The sequence below is a fragment of the Anticarsia gemmatalis genome, chromosome 2, assembly GCF_050436995.1.
Source record: "Anticarsia gemmatalis isolate Benzon Research Colony breed Stoneville strain chromosome 2, ilAntGemm2 primary, whole genome shotgun sequence".
Classification (NCBI taxonomy): Eukaryota; Metazoa; Arthropoda; class Insecta; order Lepidoptera; family Erebidae; genus Anticarsia; species Anticarsia gemmatalis.
The window spans coordinates 9,862,544-9,886,795 of record NC_134746.1 but is presented as its reverse complement, the minus strand read 5'-3'; the positions used below and the strand labels follow the sequence as shown (position 1 = coordinate 9,886,795).

The 24,252-nt window shown below is 35.2% G+C and overlaps 1 protein-coding gene across 4 annotated transcripts; it reads right to left on the bottom strand.

Moving 5' to 3' along the window:
* Nucleotides 1-123: 123 nt before the first annotated feature.
* On the bottom strand, nucleotides 124-23,357 carry Ctl2 (Choline transporter-like 2). Of its 4 annotated transcripts, none has more exons than XM_076131357.1 (13): nucleotides 22,924-23,357; nucleotides 7,985-8,107; nucleotides 7,729-7,892; nucleotides 7,155-7,344; nucleotides 6,705-6,928; nucleotides 5,751-5,916; nucleotides 5,315-5,540; nucleotides 4,724-4,904; nucleotides 4,257-4,392; nucleotides 2,549-2,702; nucleotides 1,611-1,902; nucleotides 1,008-1,233; nucleotides 124-632 (listed from the first exon to the last, which is right to left on the bottom strand). In XM_076131357.1, the coding sequence occupies exons 1-13, from the start codon at nucleotides 22,937-22,939 to the stop codon at nucleotides 532-534; spliced, it is 2,199 nt and encodes a 732-aa protein (XP_075987472.1). In that variant the 5' UTR covers nucleotides 22,940-23,357; the 3' UTR covers nucleotides 124-531. The 4 variants fall into 4 exon arrangements, with proteins under 4 accessions (XP_075987472.1, XP_075987474.1, XP_075987462.1 ...); XM_076131359.1 differs by lacking the exon at nucleotides 22,924-23,357 and adding an exon at nucleotides 14,460-14,478; XM_076131347.1 differs by lacking the exon at nucleotides 22,924-23,357 and adding an exon at nucleotides 9,247-9,511.
* Nucleotides 23,358-24,252: the final 895 nt, after the last annotated feature.

Below are 24,252 nucleotides of genomic sequence, written 5' to 3'. Positions count from 1 at the left end.
TTGTCTTACAGTATTTTTTTTTCCGAATAAAAATTTGTAAGACCTAACACACAACATCGACAAGTAGGTATATAAACGATTTGATGGTAAAAAAAAGGTAAGTTGCAAAATAAATGAAGGCAATGATAGTTAAATTATTTATTTATATAAGATTTTCTCGTAATAATTTGCAATATACCAAATCACTGATTTATTAGAAAGGAATTTCTTAGTGACTTATTCTTACATACAGTAATAAATTACAATGCATATTGCTTAAATTGTTCTCTTTATAAATTTTAAAAAGGTTCATAACAAAATTAGTTTTTGGTTATCAATATAAATTATGGTACAATACTGTATAAAAGTACCTAAAGATTCTTAAAAAGTAAAAAGTATTACAAATAGTTAAAAATTCTAGAAAAAGTGTAAATTGAAATACAAGTGATTAGTGTTATGACACTTAAATCAATTTGACACAATTAAGTGATAAACTCTAACTTCACAACTCTTAAATTATATTTTTACATGGTAACATTTGGCACATGATTTTTAATTTATTTTCTTATTCTTCTTTCCGAGGATCTTCATCAGATTTCTTGACATAAAGTATGGTTTCTCCGGGGAACCATCGTTTCTTTCGCAGTCTTCAACTGTAAATAATAAATGACTTTTTTAATCGTACATTATTATTATTATACACCAAACACTTACACATAGTAATTACATAATTATGTGTAGTCACAATCGTCATTACATAATCATAGCTATTTGCGCTCGTCGGCGTCGGTAGGTAAATGATCAGAAGATTAAGAATACTAGCGCAGACATTTTAAGACGGCTGGTCGAGAAGAGGTATTTGAGCTGACCGTCTCCGTACATCGAAGAGCAAGTAAAAAGTCGGTCTCGGTCTCAGTCAGTCCGATTGCTGTCAATTAAGATAACAGTCGATAAGTCATGAAAGCCTTCGACCTGCTTCATTTTCACGAGATTGACCACTAAAAATAGAAAAAAAATAGAATACTTACGGAAACATAGGAACAAAGTATCAACAGCCATTTCATAGACGTTGAAGAATATAGTACATATGAGGTAGGTGGCAATGCTCAGTATAACGGCGGGAATGTGATTGTAATGCAGCGGCTCTCCCTTCGTCGCCTCGTACAGCAGCTTCCACTGCAGCAAGTAGAACACCGCGAAGCCCACTCCGATCGATATCAACAACTTTGAGAGGAAGAATAGGAAGTCTGTGACCTGAAATATATTAATATATCGTTATATTAGTTTGTTAAAGACTGCATTCACGTAACTTTCTTTGTATATTCTTTGCCTTCCTCGGATTATAATCATTGACGCTTTAGAATTTCATATAGATTGGATCAGAAGTACTATGAATGTAATAGAAAGACGGTTAAAGATTTTCAGTCTGCTCGTGACCACGACCGGTGGTGCTCAGTCGAATCGTCGGGTATTAAATAAGGTATCGTAAACCTTTAAACTTCTCATCGAATTTAAAGACCCGCTTGTTAACTTTGTATTTATAATAATAATAGTTACTTTAACATTAATAATTAGATCAATTAAGTAAATTAAATGATATTATTAAGATAGACAAATCTCAATTAACTTACCTTATCTAAAACGACGACTCTAACAATATTCCTCATGAGCAAAGAGAATGCTTCTCGAGCACTCTTGCAGAAGTTGTGACCGTGTACCGCGCACATTATGTAAGCGTTCTTATTAATAAACTTAAGGAAGTTCTCTAAGCACCAACAGAAGCATTTGCAACAGCACATTATACATCTAGTGAAGGGATTGTCGAATTTCTTCAGCTTCTGGTCTATGTACTCGAGTATAACACGGATCACACGGACGATTGCGATGATTAGTGACCCGAAAGCCACAGTACCTAAATGGTACCTGAAAAAAAAGACAAAGATTTTATTTTTATCTTTTAGATAGGTACTTTTCAAATTTCCGTACTCTTACTCCCATAATACTAATATTCTCCATAATACTACTGTAAACGGGTCTTATATGTGTTTATGGTTAGACTACGGCCAATATCAGTCGAAATGTCGGGTAACAAATTAGGTACCGTAAATCTTAGGGTGCGTCCACATCTGGCGAATGTGCAGCTCGCGAGCCGTTTGCGAGCTGCGCGCGTACAATTTTGTTCGAGCGCCGCTCCTGCGCCGCCCGCGCGCAGTTCACGCGCAACCTAAGCGCCGTACGCGATCAGCGCGCGGGCGGCGTGCTAGACGCGACATCTTCGAAAGTACTGAGCCAGTAAATGGAACTGTAAGCGCGAGGATTGAGTACGCGCAGATCGCGCGCCGCGCGCACGCCTTTATACGAGCCTTGTATGAGTTGCGCTAAAGAGGCGCACCAAACTATTGCCGTGACTGCACGCGCGCAGCTCGCCGGCAGCTCGCAAACGGCTTGCGAGCTGCACATTCGCGGCACGTTCGCCAGATGTGGACGCACCCTTAAACTATGGTTCGTAAGTATGATACCCGTTTACATAACATTATGTGTAAAAGTCGTGTAGAGTAAAACCTCTTACCTCAATGTTCTAAATATGCCAGAAGTAAGTGTGAAGAAGGGCAGATTCTTCTTCTCATAAGTCCAGTACCACGTGGAGAACGTGCTGGCGAGCATCATGTCCGACACGCCACTGATAAAGAACATGGTCCAGAAGAAGCCCAGTAAGTTAACCACTGCAAATAAATACAAGAAATAACATATTATATCATGTGGATAGGAAACTTTTTGTGGATTTACGTACTAGGGTCGATCCAAAAGTAATGATAATCGGCTACTTCTAGTCGTCGCAAATATACAAAAACCATTTTTTTGGCTTCCTTATAGATCCATTACCTCGTGGTAAAAAAATCATATCAATAGTCCCAGTAATTTGGTAAATACACTCACTTGAATAGGAGCTGTCGCAGAGAAAACATCAAAATGTAAAAAAACGACATTAGAGCAGTCAGTCAATGCCCTCGACTGAAAAAAAAATCTACTAAAGGAGTACATTGCGACTTGTTGTTGTCATCAGGGGACTTTGTTTTTCTATTTCTTATAGTTACACGTCGGAGAAAGGAGCTCTAGATTGGAAGAACTTCAATTGAAGATGAACGTCGCGAAAAACGCCCTCCACCGCCCTTACTGAAGATAACGTCAAAAATGTTGGAGATATTGTATTAGCAGATGAAACAATGGCCATCAAACATGTAGCTTAGATCCATAGGCTTCTCATAAGGTAGCATTTTAAGGGTCTTCTCTAACAAGTTCCTCATGAAAATCGTTTCCGCGCGTTAGGTACCGAAAATGTCAAAAGGCGAACGAAAGCGAAAACGTGTCGACATTTTGAGGGTGAATCTTGGAAAGTTCCAAACGGATCAAGGACTTTTTTGTCACGTTATTTGACGATGGACTAGTCGAAAACCCACCATTTTGGTCCCAAAACCAAACAACCATCCATGACTTGGAAAAAAGCCTTCTCACCAACAAAGGAGAAATTCAAGGTGTCAAGGTCGACGTTTGATTCCCGCGTGTTTTTTTCAAAACACTGAAAGAATCACTTCAGTAAAATAATTGAAAAAGAGAGCCATTTTAATAGGCTTTTATTACAAATACCAAACAGGAAGATTACGGGAAGTTATCATGAAAAAATAACACGGGAAAGTGTGCGCTGGAGTGCTGTTTTACCAAGACCAGCTCGGGCTCACAAGGTCGCAGTTGCGGTGCCTGCCATTCAAGAAACCGCTTTCGGATTGCTTGATCACCCATTTTATTTGCTAGATCCATCTCTTAGCTACTCTTATCAATTGCAATTTCTTAAAAAACACTTCACAGGCAAGAAATTTGGCGACGATAACGAAGTGACTAGTGATTTTGGGGCATTTTGGTAGAGTTTTGAAAGATAAGGTATTTCTATGGGAATATTGGGATTAGAAAAGAGATCGATTCATTTTATTTACTTATTATGAGACTATGTAAAAAATGAAATTTTTTTTTTTCGTTACCATTACTTTTGGATCAACCCTCGTAGATATATTACTTAGATAGCACCTACAAAAACAAAAAGAAATGAAAATATTCGTGTCTGTTTATTACGAGTTTAAAACATAATTAATTATAGAAAATCTGCTATTATTCTGTGTGAAGTTTACGGGTGAATAAAAGCATGTTAAAAATATGCCTACAATTCAATGAAACGCTGTAGTCAGGGCATTATAGATCGTGGGTTTATATAAGAGAATACTTACAGTGCAGCCAGACGACGCTAGTTGGACTGTCGAGTCCAGTAAAGTGGCAAGTGGCAGCTTTACACGCCGACAGTAACCCAGCGTTAGTGTCGTGACAAGAGGCTGTGAAAGTTACTGGATCGCAGCTCTCGTAGTCCTGAAAATATCGAACCAAAGATAGTACAGTAAACTATTCTCTTTAAAGGTTAAACAGCGTTTAATTCTAAGAGATAAGAACTGCTATATAATATCTATGGATGAATTTGCTTTTGTTTAGTTAAATTGTATCAGTTCGTCCGTACTTAAAAAATATTTAAAATTCAACTGGAGATAAGCTAACCTATCCACAGAGAGCATATAAATATCAGACATTACTCTTGTTACCACTCTTGGACCTATGTTAATATTATCATTGTGAAGTTTGCTTATAAAAGTAAGCAAAATACTTACTAATTACTAACTAAAAAATAAAATACTGTTTATAATACCTTAGTGTAAACGCCATTGCAGCTGCAGGTAGTATCGTTTTGAAGGTTGACCACTCTGAAAGCGGACTCTCCCATAGACATAAGGTACATAAGCACCAACACACCATATCCTATCACGCAGCACTGAATCAGCCATGGTATTATAGGGAAAAATACCGTCGATTTAATCGCTGTTACTGCCCTGGAAAAGGAAATTACAATTATGAAATTAGTTCCTACATTGTGACACTGCAACCACACAATAAAAATAAGGAGGCCTCCTTAGTTATCCTCATGTCGTTATTGTCCATTAGTCATAACAATAGTAGGTAAAAGCAACTGAAGCTATCTTTAGCTCACAATATAAGGTAAAATTATTGTTTTTCTGGTAATTAGGTCTTTCAGTTGGGTTTCAAACACTATATATTTTGCAATCACAAGAGCATGGTAAGTTTCAACATTATTTCAAAACTAAGGAAGTTATATATCACAGTCTTACCTTATTAAATGTAGTAGTTTCATCTTACTTATGCTCTATAGCTTATTGAACTCGGCAACGAAACGATAATATTATTTAAGTAGAAATACCATAATAAATGAAAATATACTCACTTGCTTCCCTCTCGTATGAGTGCAATAGCGATAGTGATCCTGGATCTTAAGAAGATGACCATCAACAAGAGTATGACTAGAACGATGGCCACTAACACAAGCAGCACCATCCAGGTCTCCTTCGTGGTCAAGAGGGACTGGAAGTAACCTTTCAAGTTCGTAGTTTGAATCAGACTAACGGGGTTCGCGCGGTAGTAAGCGTAGTTTTTGTAGCACAGGTATACACCTGGAAAGTTAAACAAATATAAATTAAGTAAGAGAAGTAAATGTAGGACACAATTAATCGGAGAAACACCCAACAACGAATGAGTAATAATTGAGAACTATGTTTCATTCGTCTGCCCAGTATTTAACCTAAAAAAGTAAACAGGCGTCCCTGAGAAATACACAAATTCTGCCACTACCAATAAACAAAAGAAAACAAAAATTAACTTACAAAATCCGAGCAATCCTAGAAGCCCGACGATTGAAGCCCAGACGACAGGAGCGACGACCCACCGGAGCAGCAAGATGTATATGAAGCAGAGAATGAGGATGGCTATCAGAGCCCCCAGCATGTACCAGCGTGACTGCACTAAATCTTGAACTATCTGCGCCGATAGCTGTCGATCCACACATTAGGGAACTTATATAAACTGTTTATTCATTCGAAGAACCTTTTATAAGGCAGTTATACACAAAACAATTATTGAAAAATTTGTTAATAAGCATTTGCGTGTTAATAAATTAAACTAATTTCAACTTTACCCAACAGAATAATAGTATTTTCTTTATAATGTAGGTTCCTCTTTGTTTAAATGTGACTCACATCTCATCACCAGACCGCACCAATGTGTGTGCAGGCAAATTCTACATGTTATTCTATGTTACGATATATTAAAATTCAGAAGACTGAAACTACTGTCATTTCTACTTGTTCATTCTTTTTATACATATTTACAAGTAAAGTGGTCTGCTAGTTCTACCATGCGACAGGAAGTGAAAAATTACAGAGATAAATTTCATAATCTACGGATGAGGTCTAGCTACCTGATTGAAGCGCAATAATGCAGTGAGTTGTTCGGCCACCTGCTGCTCATTCAAGCCCATACTAGTGATGTTCTCTATGTTGTTTATCGCCTCGGTAACGTTCACGAAACACCTGTGCAATACTGCTCCGATCACCAGAAGGACCCCACCGCAACGTGAAGAGATGGATAACATTATATTAGTTAGAGGCGAATTAAAGTATAAGCAGTGTTTGTGCAGCATAAGAGTTATTTATATTTTAGTTCAGACAAGAGCAGTTAGTAGGGTGCACATGCAGTGTGCACTATATGTACAAGGTTTAGAGACTCGTGGTTAAATGCATGCTCACATGCGGCATGCTTTCGAAAGCACGACTACGTACAATATGAGTATCACGTTCATCCCTCGTGTTACTGAAGTATGTCATCCAACTGGCAACGAACCAGCCCACGTACGAGTCGAGGGCCGTGGCTCTGTTCACAAGAGACTTTCGCGCCTCGCTTGGGTTCCGCACGCAGGAATCACTGCTCGATCTTGATAGGGTTTGACCCGGTCTGTCTTTCTTGCATTGAAGACTGGACAGATCACCGATGCAACGGGATAACACTGAAGTATAGTTATTACAACGTCTAATACGGGTCAAAGTTAGGTCAAGCGGCTTTAATTACGGTATCCGGAGGGACATGGCATGCCACACACGTATTTAACACGGCCGGTCTTAACATGACACACAAAGGTAATAAACACACACGTTTCATTCCAACTAGTTATTTCACCCACTCAATATGTCATTCTCACACCAAAAACCTTAACAAAACAAGAGATAATTTACCTGGCTGACTTTGTAGAACATAGCTGGCACATTTCTTTTCTGTCATATACTGTTGTGCCATAGAAAAAGTCATGGTGGCTGTATTTACTGCCTCCGTGCACACCATGCTAGACCTGTATTCCTCAAAGTTTGCCGCGGTCAGAATTTCTTTGAAAAGTATGGTTCTATCTGGACATTGCTTGACACAAACCTGTAATGTTAATATTACATTGGTTAATAGCAGTTAAAGAGTACCTTCGTTTATTAAATCTGGATATACTGTGCTCAAGTTAAGAAAATTTTGACATTTAAAATGCTCTACGAAAATAGCGCCCGATAGCTGAGGCTCTAATCAAATTTTCATACAAAATTTCTCGATAGCTAGCCAGTTGTAGAAAGTCGATAGCGGTAGAGTATCGCGCTACCGTTCTTGCGAGAAATTCGCAGTGCCCAACCCGCATTTGCCTGCGTGGTGGACTCAAGGCCAAACCCTTTCCTCGTTTCAGATGGAAACTCCAACAGGACAGTAATGGGCATTTATTAATTTTATTAAGCTATGTACGTATCAAAATTATAAATGTTCATATTATTTTACCTGTGGTGTATTACAACCGGTGATAGGAGTGCTGGGCGTTAGACAATTTTCAATATTGAAGAATACCAGATATTTCTTGTCCTCAAGACCTGAATCGAGGCCACATCGTTTTCCATTTGAGTCTATGGGGGCCAGTAGCTTCTGTATGTTTCCATTTGTCATGCCTATGAAAAGAAAAAATTACAGACTTAGCCTGTTTTAATTACCTAAAAAGATTGTTTTCACTATTTGAATAATACTTAGTTTTGTAACTCACCGTAATAGCCGACAAATCCCCATGCTCCGAGAAATAGTATAAAAAGTATGAGCCATATGATGTCTGTGCACGATCGGTTGTGGATGGGACCGTTGAAATTCGGGTCGTACCGAGTCGGCTCCCCTGTAACGAGCAATTAAAAGTTATGTTACTATTGATTCATAACAACATCATTTAATTTTTTTAGAGTTTCACTCTAGATTTTATTGAAGTTGTTAAGTTACATATAGTGTTACATTCCTCAAAGAACTTTTAAAAATACTTTTTAACCCATTTCTTGTCTCACCGCTTGGCAAGGGTCTCCACCCATACAAGAGAGGGGGGTGGGACCCAAAAAGATACCCTAAAATACTTAGGTATACAACAAAAAAAATACAATTATTAGACAGGAACTTTATTATTTGTCAACATATTGTAATTCTAACGCCCACTTTGTGTGTCAGTAACGTATGAATCATCTTTTGGTTTTTGATTAATCATAATTGCATTAATGGAATTTTAACGTCATCGCCTAACGGTTAACTTAGATTCCAGTTCGTCATGTTTAGGACTCAAGCGATACTACACTGATCTATTAATGACCAAAACAATTTCCCTTGCCAGAAAGATAAGAGTACCTAAGTAATATAAATAAATTGAAAATGTATCGTTAATCCACTGTCAAACGAGTCAATTAGTTTACTATAATGTAAAAGTTATCAAAAGATTGAAGCCTTTCTAGATTAGATTTAACTCATTTTAGGACCTGATACCTATGTACTGCGGAAATTTGGCGGGTTATCAAACTGCAGCTATCCAAAATTATCAATATATATCGTGTTATATAAATTACATTTCAAACAAACAATTGTAGATAGTTAGCGCTGGTTTTCCATAGTCAAGTAACAGTCCCACTTTATTCCGGGAATTTATTATTACAATGGCTTGTTGGTAAATTCCCTAATATATATCCTATAAATAATGGCAGATAACATAATATGTGATATATTATGTTATCTGCCATTATTTATAGGATAGTGTCAACTGACTATGGATATACACATACGTCCTTGATATTTTAGGTTATGTTGAGAAATTAAGAATGGTTACATTCAGTAATAAATATGACATTTATGAACTTAATATAGTAAGGAAAGACTACGCTTCTCTGTTTTGTTTTAGTAAGTATATGAAAAGTAGTCATGTAAACGTTATTAAGAGAGTATTATTATTTGAAAGTAAGTCTGTATAGCGTTGTTGATTGGATGATTGTGTCAACTTACTGGACTCCTTCGGTGGAATACAGCTGTCGGCGCATCCCATTTTTATATCACTTTATCATTTTCGATTTCCTGAATTACATTCAATTCGTTTTATTTATTATGCTACACATATACAACAATATTTCGGTCACAAGGCACATCCGGACAATCTTTAGGTGTAGTGTAATACAGACTGCTGTATCGCGCTTATCGTTACAATGATAAGGAATTTATTTTCAACCAATAGGTCTTATATTTAGAATAAAAATATACAAAAAAACACTATTTAATATTTTGACAAAAAAATAAGGCTTGCATTATGAGGCCTACGAGATTTATCTTCGGTGGAGTAAATAGTTACGATTTATCAGGCTTAGGCTTTTACTCATGCAGTTCGCCTGTGTTTTTGTATTATTCGTGTGAAATTACTTATGCATTATTTCGTGTGAAACATGTTAGATTCGCTGATATCATTCAAGAAAAATAAACATGACGCTACTCAGTTCGTAACTACTAAGACCTCGGCAAACTGATCTTGATTAAAATGATCTAGGTCTTAAACCACATCGTACTAAAAGATACCGACTACGCTACTGCAGGGACTGCCACATAAATTACTTCACCACCTCTATCTGACTAGCTATCGCTAGTAAGTAGCTAAGGAACACGAATAACTATTTAACAATACATGAGTAAGGTAGGCACCAGACTTATGATGTTTAATGCCAACATTATGAACCTATCTATTGACGAAAAAAATAAATATAAAAGTTAAACTTTAAGATTTTTTCCAGCTAGTATCAAATTTAGGAAACTATATAATGTGTTTGACGTAATTAAACTAAAATTAACTAAGCAAGTGAGGATGCAGGGCCACCTTTACGCGAGTCATTAAAATTATTTTATGATCTTATAAAATTCGCCGTTCATCGGAAAGGCTAGGGCATACAAATTTTCTGTTAGATTTGCTTATAAATGTATTGCATGCATATCTAATCGTACCATAAAACCTTCATAGAGCCTTCATGAGTTGATTTCCAAAGACTGCAATACCTAAAGGCACTTAAATAAAAAGTAATTTGTTTAATTAGTTTCACGTAATGACCATGAAAATGACCTTAGCTAATAAGTAAATAGCTATAATTACAAGTCATTATGTTATGTGGGTTGAAAAGTCATGACGTCACTTTTTTCTATGTACAAACAAAAGTATGCCATGAAAAATCTATCGCTTATCGCTTCGACTGTCTAATCTTTAATAGATTGATTACTAATGATAATGCAGCGTAACTAATCAATCAATATCGTCATAATGATCACATATCTGATTAACTTTGTAACTCGTTGATTACTATTACTTAGGTACTAACTAGATTTCATTTGATTAAAACACCTGTTTCATTTCGTCATATTTGTTAAGTCTAAACCACAGCACACGTAAATAATAAACACTAAAGAACTACCACCACAGCATAAAATAACAGCTTAAGCAAACATTTTTAAATAATATTAATTCTTCCACGACACATTTATGTATTTATAAACAAAACAATCCTTTAAAAGGACAAGATACTATACACTGTCGACAATACTGCCGAATGTCGATTGACTATAAAATACTCGTAGAAGCAGGTTTGAATAGATAAAAACACGTTTTGAACATCGTCATCTCAGTTGCTATGTTACGTGAGTCTGTGTTATTTACTCTTACGTAGTCTTATATACGACATGACATATGTGACACGCCTACAATGAACCAAACTAATACAATTGAGGATGCAACTACATCGAGTCGCTCTCATATTAGTCGGTACCTCAGGACGACGGTCGTTCGTCGGTATTTTTCTGATTTGTTCCGCATTCGACCCGCGATGTTTTGCCCCACATGAAAAAATCCGTATTTGCCCTACATTTTATTCCTGTTTTGCCCCGAATGCCATATTTATTCTTAATTTAAGCTTTTATTCCTGTTTTGCCTCATTTTTCGTTCTTGATTCGCCTCGAATATTTATGAGTTCAGATTTATACTGTTTTAGTACAGACAGCCTAAAAAATCATAAATATTCATTGATATTTTATTACAGCTCTTTGCACACAAACTTATGAGCAGGTACAAAATAAGACTGCCTCCGTGGCGCAGTGGTTTAGGTCGCCACGCCGATACCACTGCAACGGGAGGTCGTGGGTTCGATTCCCACACGGAGCAATTATTTGTGCGATCCACAAATAATTGTTTCGGGTCTGGTTGTGCTTTGTGTCCGTTGTTTGTATGTTTGTAAAAGTCCCCGCGACACAAGAGCAATTCTTAGTGCGGGAGTTGTCTTTTTAAAAAAAAAAAAAAAAAATCGGATCGCAACCCTTTTTTTCAACACCAGTTAAATGTGGTCAGCCAATCAGGGACATTATCAGTAAGGGTCGGGCGACACATAGCAAAATGTAGGTAATTAGAATTAGTACTCATTCGTTGTTTGTGTGTTTGAGTTAAAGTGCAAAGAGGTGTCTAATTCAAATTGAATTTAGTTAACGTTCATTATTTTATTTTAGGTATTAATTGAAAATGGAAGAACCTTTTCAATCTACATCCCTTACAAACCTATCGTTTATTAAATCAATACGGGGCGACCCTATGCTTCTGTTCGACGGATATGAACACGTAAAAAGGAGAAATAATAAAAATGGTACTATTTCGTCGAGATGTGTAAATAGAAAATGTAAAGGTGGAGTAGTTACCATTTACAATCATGTAAATAGAATATTGCAACACAATTTTTGCAAACCTAATGTGGCAGAAAATTTTATCAAAGAAGAATTGTTTCGTTATAAACAAGAAGCTGCATCTGCGGATGGTAAACCCATCACATCAATTTATAATGAATGCTTAATAAGGATGAAAAACAGAGGTACAGATTTAGTTGAAGTTTTACCAGAATTATCGAAAATTAAAATTGGTCTCTACAATGCGAGAAACAAATCTCAAAATTTTACGAAGTCAACGTTTAACGCCTCTGAGGTTCAAATACCTAAGGCTTATGAAGACTTTTTACTTTTTGACTACGGGTATAATAAAACAAGAATATTGGCATTTGCTGATCAAGAAATCAGAAAATATATACAAAATATAGAACGTTATCGGAGATGGCACTTTTAAATGTACTGTTAAACCATTAAAACAGTTATATATCATTTATGGAGACCTCGGCAGCACTCGGGAGAACATACATGTTGTACCATTAATTTACATCCTATTAATGGATAAAAAAGAAACAACATACCTACACAATTCCTTGATATTATTGATAAATTAAACCCAGACATAACAAACTGTCGCATTAGCCATAAGACAATTAGGTAGAATCAATTTGTGTGCCTACCATACTCTTTTCAAGTGGGGCAAAACAAGAATCAAATTTAACATGGGGCGAAAAAGGATTTTTTTGGAATGTGAGGCGAACGAGTGAGGCGAATGCGGAACAAATCATTTTTCTGAGTCATCCGGCTTTCTTGGTAACAAATTGCTCTACTTGGATACTATACAGATTTAAAGCTTAACTTTTTATAATATTATGTTCTACAACCTAATTTCAATATGCGTTTAAGATGCAAAAATGAAATGACAAGACATCGAAATTAACTTGGGTTTAAGAACTGCATATTTATATAGAACTAAATTACTTAAGTTTGGTGTGTATATGTTACAGTTGCTGCTATGGATTTTTCTCAATTATGTATCCTAAGTTGACATTATGAATGTAGTAAATGTTAAAGTTAATATCATAGATAGACTAATGTATTTATCTGGATTAAGTAGGTATTTAGATAGCTAGATATAACAGAGTCATTTATAGTCATACGCATATTGGCATGTCACTAAGTACAAAAAGTACTAACTTTGATTGCGAATGAAATGATCATTGTATTCTGTTAGCGAATAGGAAGTTAACGGTATTACACAACTGCTAAGGCTTCACACGGAGGTACACGTTGTAAGAAATACTTTAGTACTTAGCTACTTACTAGAACGATTATGTTTTAAGGTTATAAGTTTGATGACCTTTATCACTTGATACACAGTATTGCTTATTACGTAACTTATCGTACAATTATTTAGGCAATAAAGTATTTACATCTGTATTTACTTTTAAGATTATGTAATGTATTATAATAATAAATTATATTATCAGCGATACCTCATAGATTGCCGGTGTTCGGAGTAAACATCCTTAAAACACACGAAAGCCTTACCGAGAAATTGGAATAAGTATATAATGTAAATTACACTTATCACAGTACCTGAATAAACCTAGATAATGAGTATGACAAACCACTGCAAAACACTTGTACCTAGAGACTTTTGTTTACACTGACCATACACGCACGGTATCTCGATAACCGAGTTTGTTTTAATGATAAAAAGCTTTACGGGAACATAAAAGGTTGATAAATATCCTTTATACATATGTGCACAGCGTAACATCACATAGTAAACTGTCTTACTCATGTGAATCTTACACCATACAGTACTGTAAGAACTTGTTCACAGTCGCTACGTGTAATCAAGGACAAGTTAATATGCAGAATAATTACACACTATGTCATTGTATATAACAAATGTCAAAGATTATCTACGATTATAATAATATTACTAACGCTTAGGTATATCTTTCTTATTTTCAATTAGTTAAGGCCTGTTTCATCACTAGCTGACCCGCGCAACTTCGCTTGCGTCCCATAAAAGAGAAAAGGTCATAATTTTCCCCGTTTTCGTAACATTTTTTACTGGTACTCTGCTCCTATTAATCATAGCGTCATGATATATAGCCTATAACCTTCCTCGATAAATGGGCTATCTAACACTAAAATAATTTTTGAAATCGGACCAATAGTTTTGAGATTAGCGCGTTCAAACAAACAAACAAAAAAACAATCAAACATACAAACAAACTCTTCAGCTTTATAATATTAGTATAGATTAGTATAGATTCAAGTTCATTCTAAAATGGATTCTCCACGCCGCGTCTGTCTATGTGACTGTTCGCGATAAACTCAAAATGTACTGAACAGATTTTCATGCGGTTTTCGTTATTAGATTAGATAGAGTTATTGTCGGACAAGGTTTCAATGCAAAATACATATGTTAACATTGTTAACCTAACCGCTATTTTAAAATAGCTAAGGGTAAGTAAAGGATGGTTAGCATACCAGTGCTAACTCTTTCTGTGAGTTTTTGTACTTACTCATTGCGATTCCTTTAGTATATTATGTATGATATTATATACTAAGTATCCTACTGGGTTTGACTGTGGTGCAGCCAAAGTTCTCTCGCTCGGACGAAATTCCTTAGCTTCCTGGCGGAAAATTCTTTGGGATCACAGCCTTCGGAGAACGTAAATCCTTGAGCTCTTCATGTCATGTCGGTTAACTTTCTACCGCGTTATGAATTAAAGACTGATGACTAAGAACTCCCGCCCAGTTGGCAAGTTTCAATCGAACTGACCACAACCGTGGCTAATGCGAATTAGCAGAATTTGAATAACAATAAAATATTGTGTAATAATATGATATCTAACTACAAAATAATCATAATGTGACAATTGTTTGGTCACATTGGTCACGGAGGTCATCGACGATAACTCCGTGATAGCATAGCGACATCCTTTAGTACTGGGAATTGCCCTTGATAATCAAATACATATTATTTACTAGCTGACTGCGCAACTTTGCTTTTGTCACATAAGAGAATGGGTCAAAATTTTCCCCGTTTTTGTAACATTTTTCACTGGTACTCTGCTCCTATTGGTCGTAGCGTGATGATATATAGCCTATAGCCTTCCTCTGTAAATGGACTATCTAACACTGAAATAATTTTTCAAATCGGACTAGTAGTTCCTGAGATTAGCGCGTTCAAAGAAACAAACAAACAATTAGTATAGAATTAGCTTATTACAAAGTACACAATTCCACTTAAAACAGCGGAAAAGGTAAATCCCAAACAAAGAGATATCTACGTATATTTGTGTTCAATAATATGCCGACGTCAGCTAAGTATTTATGATATAGATAATTGTATTGAAAAGTTGTATGTAAATTGTAATAAAATTATAAAGTGTTTATAATTGAGATAATAATATAGGTTGTTATCATTTATCACTGTCTTTTGTTATTGTGATATAAGTGGGTTTTTAAACAAAATATGAAAATTCCCAGAATAAGAGCTTTGGTCTTACCGTAGTAATGATATTGTTATTTATTAGTATTGATGATAAACCGATATGTATATCGCATAGGAAGTAAACTAATCAAGTAATGACAAATAGATAACTAGGTATTATTTTTGTATTATTTCCAGGAGATCCGTATCAAACGAATGCTACATCCACATAACTACTTATTTAATTAACATAAATATGTATTGAAAAGTAGCTAAACGAGTTTTCCAAATATTTTCTGTATTGTTAAATACAAGTTGGGCAAGTTGTGAGGCGTGTGTACAGCGCTTTATGTCAACAGTGTGAATGGCGGTGACGGTTACTTTATTTACGTCCCGCACACGGGGAGCAACTGGCGTGAGAGCGTGTGCCGTAAATAAACACCAACATTACTACTTTTATGTGGCTTTACTGTTGAAAGATCTATCTAATAGAGTAGATATTTATACTCATATTATAAAGCTGAAGAGTTTGTTTGTTTGTTTGTTTGTTTGAAGGCGCCAATCTCAGAAATTACTAGCCCGATTTTAAATTCTTTCAGTGTTAGATAGCCCACTTATCGAGAAAGGCTATAGGCTATATATTATCACGCTACGACCAATAGGTGCAGATTACCAGTAGAAAATGTTACAAAAACGGGGAAAATTATGACCTATTTTCTCTTATGTGACGCAAGCGAAGTTGCGCTGGTCAGCTAGTAATAGATATAGTTCGACAAATTAGTAGAGCATTTCATGAACGATTAATCTAGATTATTACTTACAGTCTTACGTATTTCCAAAAGTAGTAGGTATATTAAACAGACCACCAGTTTTCTAGTTGTTGGACTATAACTTCAATACTGGACGCCCTGATTTTATTAACATAACTAGATTGTTATTACCAGTAGTACAAGATGTTATATAACTCGCTCTTTATACAGAGCTACAAATAAATACAAATGTCAGGTTAAACGAGACTTGTTAACGACTAGTAGACGACGTAGAGCGGACGTCGATTTCCAAGAAATCGCCACGATAAAGGTACTCAGGGGCAATTAACGAATGACTAAGCGAAGTAAGCGATGTCAACTGTCTCTTTTCTATCCCCATACAACATTTTCTCTTAGCTCTATTCTTTACAATTCTTGAATTATATTCATAACTTTTAAACTTTCGCGTTGCATGTCTGTCTATTAAGGTTACGCATTTTACCTTAGAATGCCAGACGTTTCGGCCTAACAATGGGTCAGCCTGTGACCAGTCACTAGTGTAACCCAAGCATTTCAAAATAAAATGCGTGGTCGCATTTAATTATAATTTTGTAAAACATTACTAAATAGAATATTTAATCAGCACACCAAGTAATACATTATCCCTAACTACAAAACAAATAAATCCATTGTTATGCTATTAATAACATTACCGATTTAAATACGAATTGGAAACCAAGTTCGATAACAACCTGTCTGTTTACGGTTCACGGGAAATCCGAACTGTGACACATAATGCATTGTGCTTGTTCGAATATTTGATTCACTTGTTGTGGTCGTGTACGTCACAGTTTTTGGTCTTATGGTCGTGATATGTTTAGTGTCTATATACGTTGATCGAAGGGCACGTGGGTGTCGTAAATACGCAAGGAAATACCCATCAATTTCATTAACAGGAAAACTGGAAATTAACGTTCTGCTGACTCCTATTAGATAGATTTGCAAATATCTGAGTATGTGGCATTATTGACTTGCTATTTTGTATGACATTATTTGGTTTATACACACAATAAAACAGAAGCATATTTTACACTTGTATGCCTAATAAATTATTTATTACTATCTGCTAGCACAGATAACATTGAAACTATTTGAAACAAAGTGAATAATAATAAACTGTCGATAGAGAACTCATCACATCCCTCGATAGGCCTCGAGTGAGTGCCCTTGACAATGCCTATTTAATTTATCTAAGGAACAAAATTATGTTTTGTTAAAATATACATACATACCTATATCATTTCCAGTGTTCACCCTATCGATGGCTCTAACTTCAAAAAAAGAGAGCCCGAGATTGTACTTATGTATTTAATACGTATTTAATAACGCGTCCTTAAATTGATACCGGATCTTCAACGATTTGAATAAAAACCGTAATATTAAACCGTCGGTTAACCGTCTAGGTCGGTTAGAAACCTTCTTACGCAGAGAAAATTTTGTAAAAGTGTAAACGTGATTTTCTGGGTTACGAATAGTGCAATACAAAAACCTGTACCGGTATTACGAGTAAATGAAAACTAGGGCAATATTTAAAAAATCTAAATGTAGAGACTGACTAGTCAGTCGTCACTGCTCAGTGGCTTTTGCGAAATGTGAACGATATTTGTTAGTACATAATATGTACATACCTACATACACAATTTAAATCATGCCTGTGTCTATTTTTCTTTGCGCTTTTCATTAAGCAGAGACCAGAGAACGCAACTTGGTACAATCCTTACAATCTTGTCATACAGGTTAATTTGTGTATATTCGTATTTCAGCTTTATTCAGCTTTTGTGATCGTGGTCGCCTATGATTAAATTACAATAAACATCTAATAACATCTTATTCAATAGTACGACACTGAAAATAATAGGAGATCAATATTTTATATTATTTTTCGTTGTCCACATAGAGACAGCGCTTCACGTCTGTATTTCGTTACATTTTACAAAAAAAAACTAATTTGAATAACGCTGTGACTACTAAACAGTTGATCTTACATTATTATTCAGCCTATGGCCAAGCTAATTGTCTCAACGTGTTTTTTCAGAACAAATTCTACACATCGAGTTAAGAAACGTTTGCAATGAGTTTAGTTTCACAGATAAGAATTTTATGGTAGCTACAATTAGTATTTGCTCTCCACTTATCGGCTGAAAGATATTCTACTTTCGTAATTTTTTCTTTAGTTTGTCAGTTACCTGGAACATAGTAGAAATATATTAAATAGAAATCAAAGCAATCAATCTCACCGTGTTGAAGTTTCAATACGGGCTGCTTTTTTTCCTCAAAGACAGTCGGACTCAGTAATCTGAACTATACTTTTATATCTCCATACATACGAGTATATCTACCCAAATTAACAGATAATAAACTTAATTAAATAGATAAATTATTATTGTTTTAGGAAAAATCTACATAACTTCCGGAAAGATAAAATAAATAATTTAGCACAACATGCAGTTGATGCTCGTTCCCACTATTTGGCGGAAAAATATTTGGAATACGGCAAAATATGAAATCTTTTCCAGAACTGTTATTGCCTTTTTTATTTTTAGTTTTGTTTGTTTGTTAGCACATGAATAATAGTCTGAATCACTTTTGATTATCAACCACTCGGAACAGCAATTCTATCGTATGACGAAACTGGTGTTTCCAGAGTATAATAGAAATAGTCAAGGACCTAGCTAGCTGTCCTACAGTATGGTTGACTAATCACTGATAGCGATGAAGGGTTGACGATAACAATGCACCACTTGTATAGGTGTGAAGTACATAACATCAAATAACATGTACTTAATACGAGATTGCGTGTTCAAGCGTCGGCCTTGATGCGCCAGTATAAATGAGAACACCAGAAAATTATACATCCTTGTGTGTGTAGATTCTAAGTTTCTCATGTTCGTACACATTGAACTGTGTATTTCCTGGCATGCGTTGCTAATTATGTACTTAACTAAGTAAAACCAAGGACCTTGTCTTTTTTCCGCAGATAATAACGAAGGCTTAGGCGCCTGTTAGCGGTATCGACACGAAGGATTATAAGATGCAAATAACAATATACATTAACATGATAGCAGTAAAGTAGACATTTCTATGATGTAAGTTTGTAGTATAAAAACTACCTTATGCTTGAGGCTGAAAAACATTTTCCTTGCCGCCGCCGATAATAGGCGCCAGGCTTCATGTGTATAGCGTAAACGTTTAACTGGAAACTACGTACCTACAGCTACATGACGATAATTAAAAGCACTTAATAATTATTGTGAAATCTCTGTGATTGGAATTCAATAATAATAAGTGTAGGTACCTATAACCATAATTTAAATTGTCCTTGCCATCGCGAAAGTTGTTTATGGACTATTATGGAGACATGCTGTCGTTGTTTAATGAAAGTAGGTCACAATCTCACAATAACAGTAGCCATTTTCGAAAAGTACATACTAACTAACCTATTTCATTGGTAAGACAATGTAATATTTGTGTAGATTTGCTAGATGCGTGCAGCACTATTTTTGGACGCTGTTAAGGAAATATACAAAATGAATCATTCTGTGGGAGCTTGTTCCCATCTAAATTTATCGTCCTAAGACACATTCAATTAGTAGTAGTCTCATCCTAGACTGCATTACATTATTGTATGTTTTTCTTAAAGTTCGCTTGTAGAGTAATACCAGATAAGGTTAAGTTTTCCAAATATCAAGAGATTATATCAAGGTTATATTGCAATCTCAGTTTCACTTCTTAAATTCCAGTTCCATTTTGGACTAGTTTATTTTTACTTAAAAGCATCAAGGCTAATTGCAATAACTGCTTTATTATATGAACTTGTTTGCTATAATATTTGCCAATAATTATTTCGAGCCGTGTCATGTTAGCGGGACATATTCTTGCGCTTCTAACTCCCCGGTGGGCTTCAGTGCGTTTCTACTCAATGGCATTGAGTCCTGACTGTCTATAAACACGAACAAATTACTAATGGTAACCTTAACCGTACTGAGAATCTTTCCAATGCGTCATTGTATAATCGTTAGATGACCATAACGAATATCTGATAAACGAACGAGCTTTACACGTAGATCCTTTGTCAATAACGGCCGATTTGAATGTCCTATCTATCCACTATTTACTTACAAAAGACCAGTTAACAAATAATTATAAAAATATACATAATATTTATTATTATATTTCGAAAACCCTTGGGTGGGATTGGATGGCAATGCCTACCGAAATCAGTTGATGATTCATTATTTTGAGGGAATAATCTAAGATGGATCCGTCATCCATGATCATAGAAAATTTAAAAAAATATATTTACAAATTCTTAATGGCCTATTTTGTATATTATAAAGTACCTAATTCCGATTTTTACATACGGACCCTAAGCAGGCGTATAGTTAGGATAATCCTAAGCTAAAAGTCATCCACAATAGTCCCGATCAAACTCTCAATATTTCAAAACAACTGTTGACCGACGACTTGAACTCTTAATGTTAGCGAGGGGCGACAAACCGTCTCTTAAAGTGACCGACCACTCAATATTGCAAGTTGTAGTTTAAACTTAGGTACTTACTACTCAGGTACTTACTAAGTACCAAAAAAAAAGGTACTTAGGTACTTAGGTGAAACCGTAATTCTAACAAATTATACCAGAGAGCTACTGCAATTGGTCGAAAAGCATTTTACACCTAGACACCCTTTTCAAGCGGGCGTTGACCGCGCTGTTTGATATTTCAGCACTTGGTTGAAGTTCGACAGACTGCGGAAAATAGTCGTCATAAGTACTTTATATCAACTCGTAAACAACTAAGACTCTCTGTTGCTTCATATCAGTTAATTAATCTATGTGACTTATTCAAATAGTATGTCAATATGATCTACCATAGTAAGATAATCACCGATAACTTAGTGAAGAGCCTTGACATGCACAATTTATCTAGATTATAATTATTGATACTATTTGCAAAATAAATTAACTTTATCAAACAGGCTAAGCAGCTAACTGCATAAACCTGTGAGTCACTGATGTCTAAATTCAACATTTTCTCCTAACTCCTTCAGCCGCGAACCTGGTATTCTAAGCTACAGTCTCTGCTGAGTTGTCGGACTATAATAAACAAGAAAACAATCTCTATGTACATAATTACTTTGTTTATTATGTATTTATCTTGTTACACGCAATATGATAGGCGCCTAATCACACTTGTAGACACACACTACAAACCTGCATTGCACTACTTTTAATTCCGAGATATGGTAAAAGTACCGCTTATAAAAGGACTATGCGTCATTTCCTTTTTAAAAAAAACATTGCGTAGAAGTAATCCATCATGAATATAAGTCACCAAAGTAACTATGTAGATATGATAATTGAACACATTAATTCAAAGCCCTTCTTGTGTTTCTACTTAGTAAATGTACGGCCAACTTTAGTCAGAGTTATTTTCGCTATTAGAATATTATAATCCGACGTGTACAGACGTAATACGTAACTTATGGATTGGTCTAAGATTTTAATACCATAATTTATTTACGACATAAAGCAAAAATGGAGTTTCTCAGTATCTAGTAACAACCTAACGACTACTTTACGTAGCCAATAAGGAAGACCATAACTAAATCTAATTTTTCACGGTCATAAATCATAATGTTGCACATAAAACTTGATTAGTGCCAAATTGACTGTATAGAAACCTTTATAACGGATACTTACAATTATCTATAATCAATACGTAATGGAACTTGTTGTTTAGTTACTTATGTACTTTAACTTAGATTTAGCCAACAATCTACCTAATTTCAATATAATTCCTTTATAATACCGTATTCTGAATTACGGTTTACTATTCGTTATAGTTTAAAATATGCGACTGTGATTCCAACTGTATGGTACAGTAGAGTAATTAAAAATAGTATTCACGTATTACTGTTCAAAATAAGAGACATTTAAGTATCTCAAAATTGTACCTACTTACGACATATAGTCTGTACTACAGCAATAGACGGTCTGTAACAGTTTGAATGATTTTTTACTTCCTAATTGTGACAATGATTTTATTTTGTCGGTCCAGTGCTTGGTAGAGTCATGGAGCCCACTAATGGCGTTAGTTGTATGGGACGGTCACGCTCTGATGATCCCCGTAATTTGTTTCAATTAGATCATTTTAACAAAATGATTTCAATTTAAAAAAAGTTTCATATATTTTTGCTCTTGTTTAGCAATTATTGAAACCCATCTAATAGTTACTAATAACGCAAAACTGTGCTAGCTGTTTATTTCTCTAATTATCAATGTTTCGTTTGCCAGATTTAAATGCACTCAACCAAGCGCAAATGCATACAAAAAAGTTGAAGATTTTTATTTCTCTTTAGGATTAACAAAAATAGAAATCTATAATGGGGTTGCCAGTAGGTACGTTGTTCTGTTATTCTGGTCATCTACTGGAAAACAGTGTCATGTTTTATAACTCACATCATGTTCTGCACAGATGATTTGCTTATAGATTACAATAACTTTGCATTGAGACGTAACAGTTAGCACCTGCACCACTTCGAAGTAGGTACTTGCAATTTTGCATTCAGATAAGTGCAGGCGCACGCGCACGTAAACATCGCAAAGATTTATTTATATGGCATGTGAAAGAAATAAATTTATTTAAAAACAATTTTTATTTAAAGAAAAGTAAAAGCAAGTAGGTAGGTACCTATGTACTATGGTTCGTTTCACAAAATTATCCTGATGAAGAATAGACTTACCGTAATCTTTTCCCATCGTGTTATGCAGGAATTTATTTTAATCACCGCACAGTTGAAACCATTCAGTCAATTTAACGTTCCACACAATTCGTCCCGATGTAATATAACTCTATCCAGCGAAATCTCCGACACTTGATGTTATTAGCGTATTTTCAATTGTGCACAAACACAACATCACTTTTAAACTGCGACTAATTACCCTCTATTTAATATCATAATTTGATGATTTTTTTGTGAATTAGTCAAAACGTTTAAAAGACTGATTGAAAATTTCAGTTTTTTATTTGTTGTTTTATTGCTTTGTTTATTTACAGTCAAAGTGAAAGTTTGTTGTCAATCGACTTTATTTATCAAAAGCACTGTGCGACCGTGTATTATCGTAGCGCGTCGAGCGCTGACTGGGCGAGTTGAGCGAGTTCAACCACGTTCAACTACACGTTCACTGAGGGACGCGCGGCGAGTCACAACGACAACAGCGGCCACAGTCTCGTCTGATTCACTCTATCTACACACAAAGAGAATTTGACTTTGTCTTTATTGTTGTGCAGCTCAATGTTCGTCGTTGCTCTTTGTAATTCCTTGGTTTGTATCTAGAGCACACTTGAGCAACAATAAGCTAAATTACAAGAGGTTCTCCTCAACTTATTAAGTTTACTACTATTATTTCTGGCTTATATCGTCCCACTGCTGGGCAAAAACCTCCCCCATATATTTCCACTGTACCTGCTTCTATTAGTTAGGCATAAAAATAAAAGAATAACTTAATATACCTATAATATAATAGCTTCCTCACAATCCATTTTAAGGAAAAACAAGTTATCAGTATTGGGTAAATCAGGTAAAGCGAATATTGTAATGGAGTTTCATTAAACTTAACATATAAAATATGTTTAAGGAAAGCCTGTTTATTAATGTTTAATTACCTACGACCATTTTATTTAACTTTCCTATTATGCACTATTGTGCTAATGCCTTGTGTATTAGGCATTTTCAGATTTATTCTACTCTGAGTGTCTCTGAGAAAAGTGTTAGGATGCCAACCAATATGACTATAACTAATTTAAAAAGACACTACTAGAGATATACTAAAGAGCCTCTAATGCTTACAAAAACGGTGATACGACTATCAAGTCGTAAATCCAGACACACGACTGAAAAAAATATTAGTAAAAAAAAAACAAATATTTCCATTACATCGAAGTCAGTCTTCGTCTTTGTTTCTATGTAAGGGTGTAGTGTAGGGGAAATCCCGGCCACAGTTAATATTTTCCTGTTTATTTTATTGCAAAATATTAGGTCGGGGTAAAAGTATTTCCGCGTTATAGTATG

Excerpts from the sequence above, each read along its gene's own strand:
- Ctl2 (XM_076131347.1), bottom strand. The coding sequence starts at position 9,286 with ATGGGATGCGCCGACAGCTGTATTCCACCGAAGGAGTCCA. Across the intron at positions 5,917-6,704 it reads ATGAACGTGATACTCATATT|CTATCGGCGCAGATAGTTCA; the intron begins GTACGTAGTCGT and ends GTGGATCGACAG. Across the intron at positions 633-1,007 it reads TACTTTGTTCCTATGTTTCC|TTGAAGACTGCGAAAGAAAC; the intron begins GTAAGTATTCTA and ends TATTATTTACAG.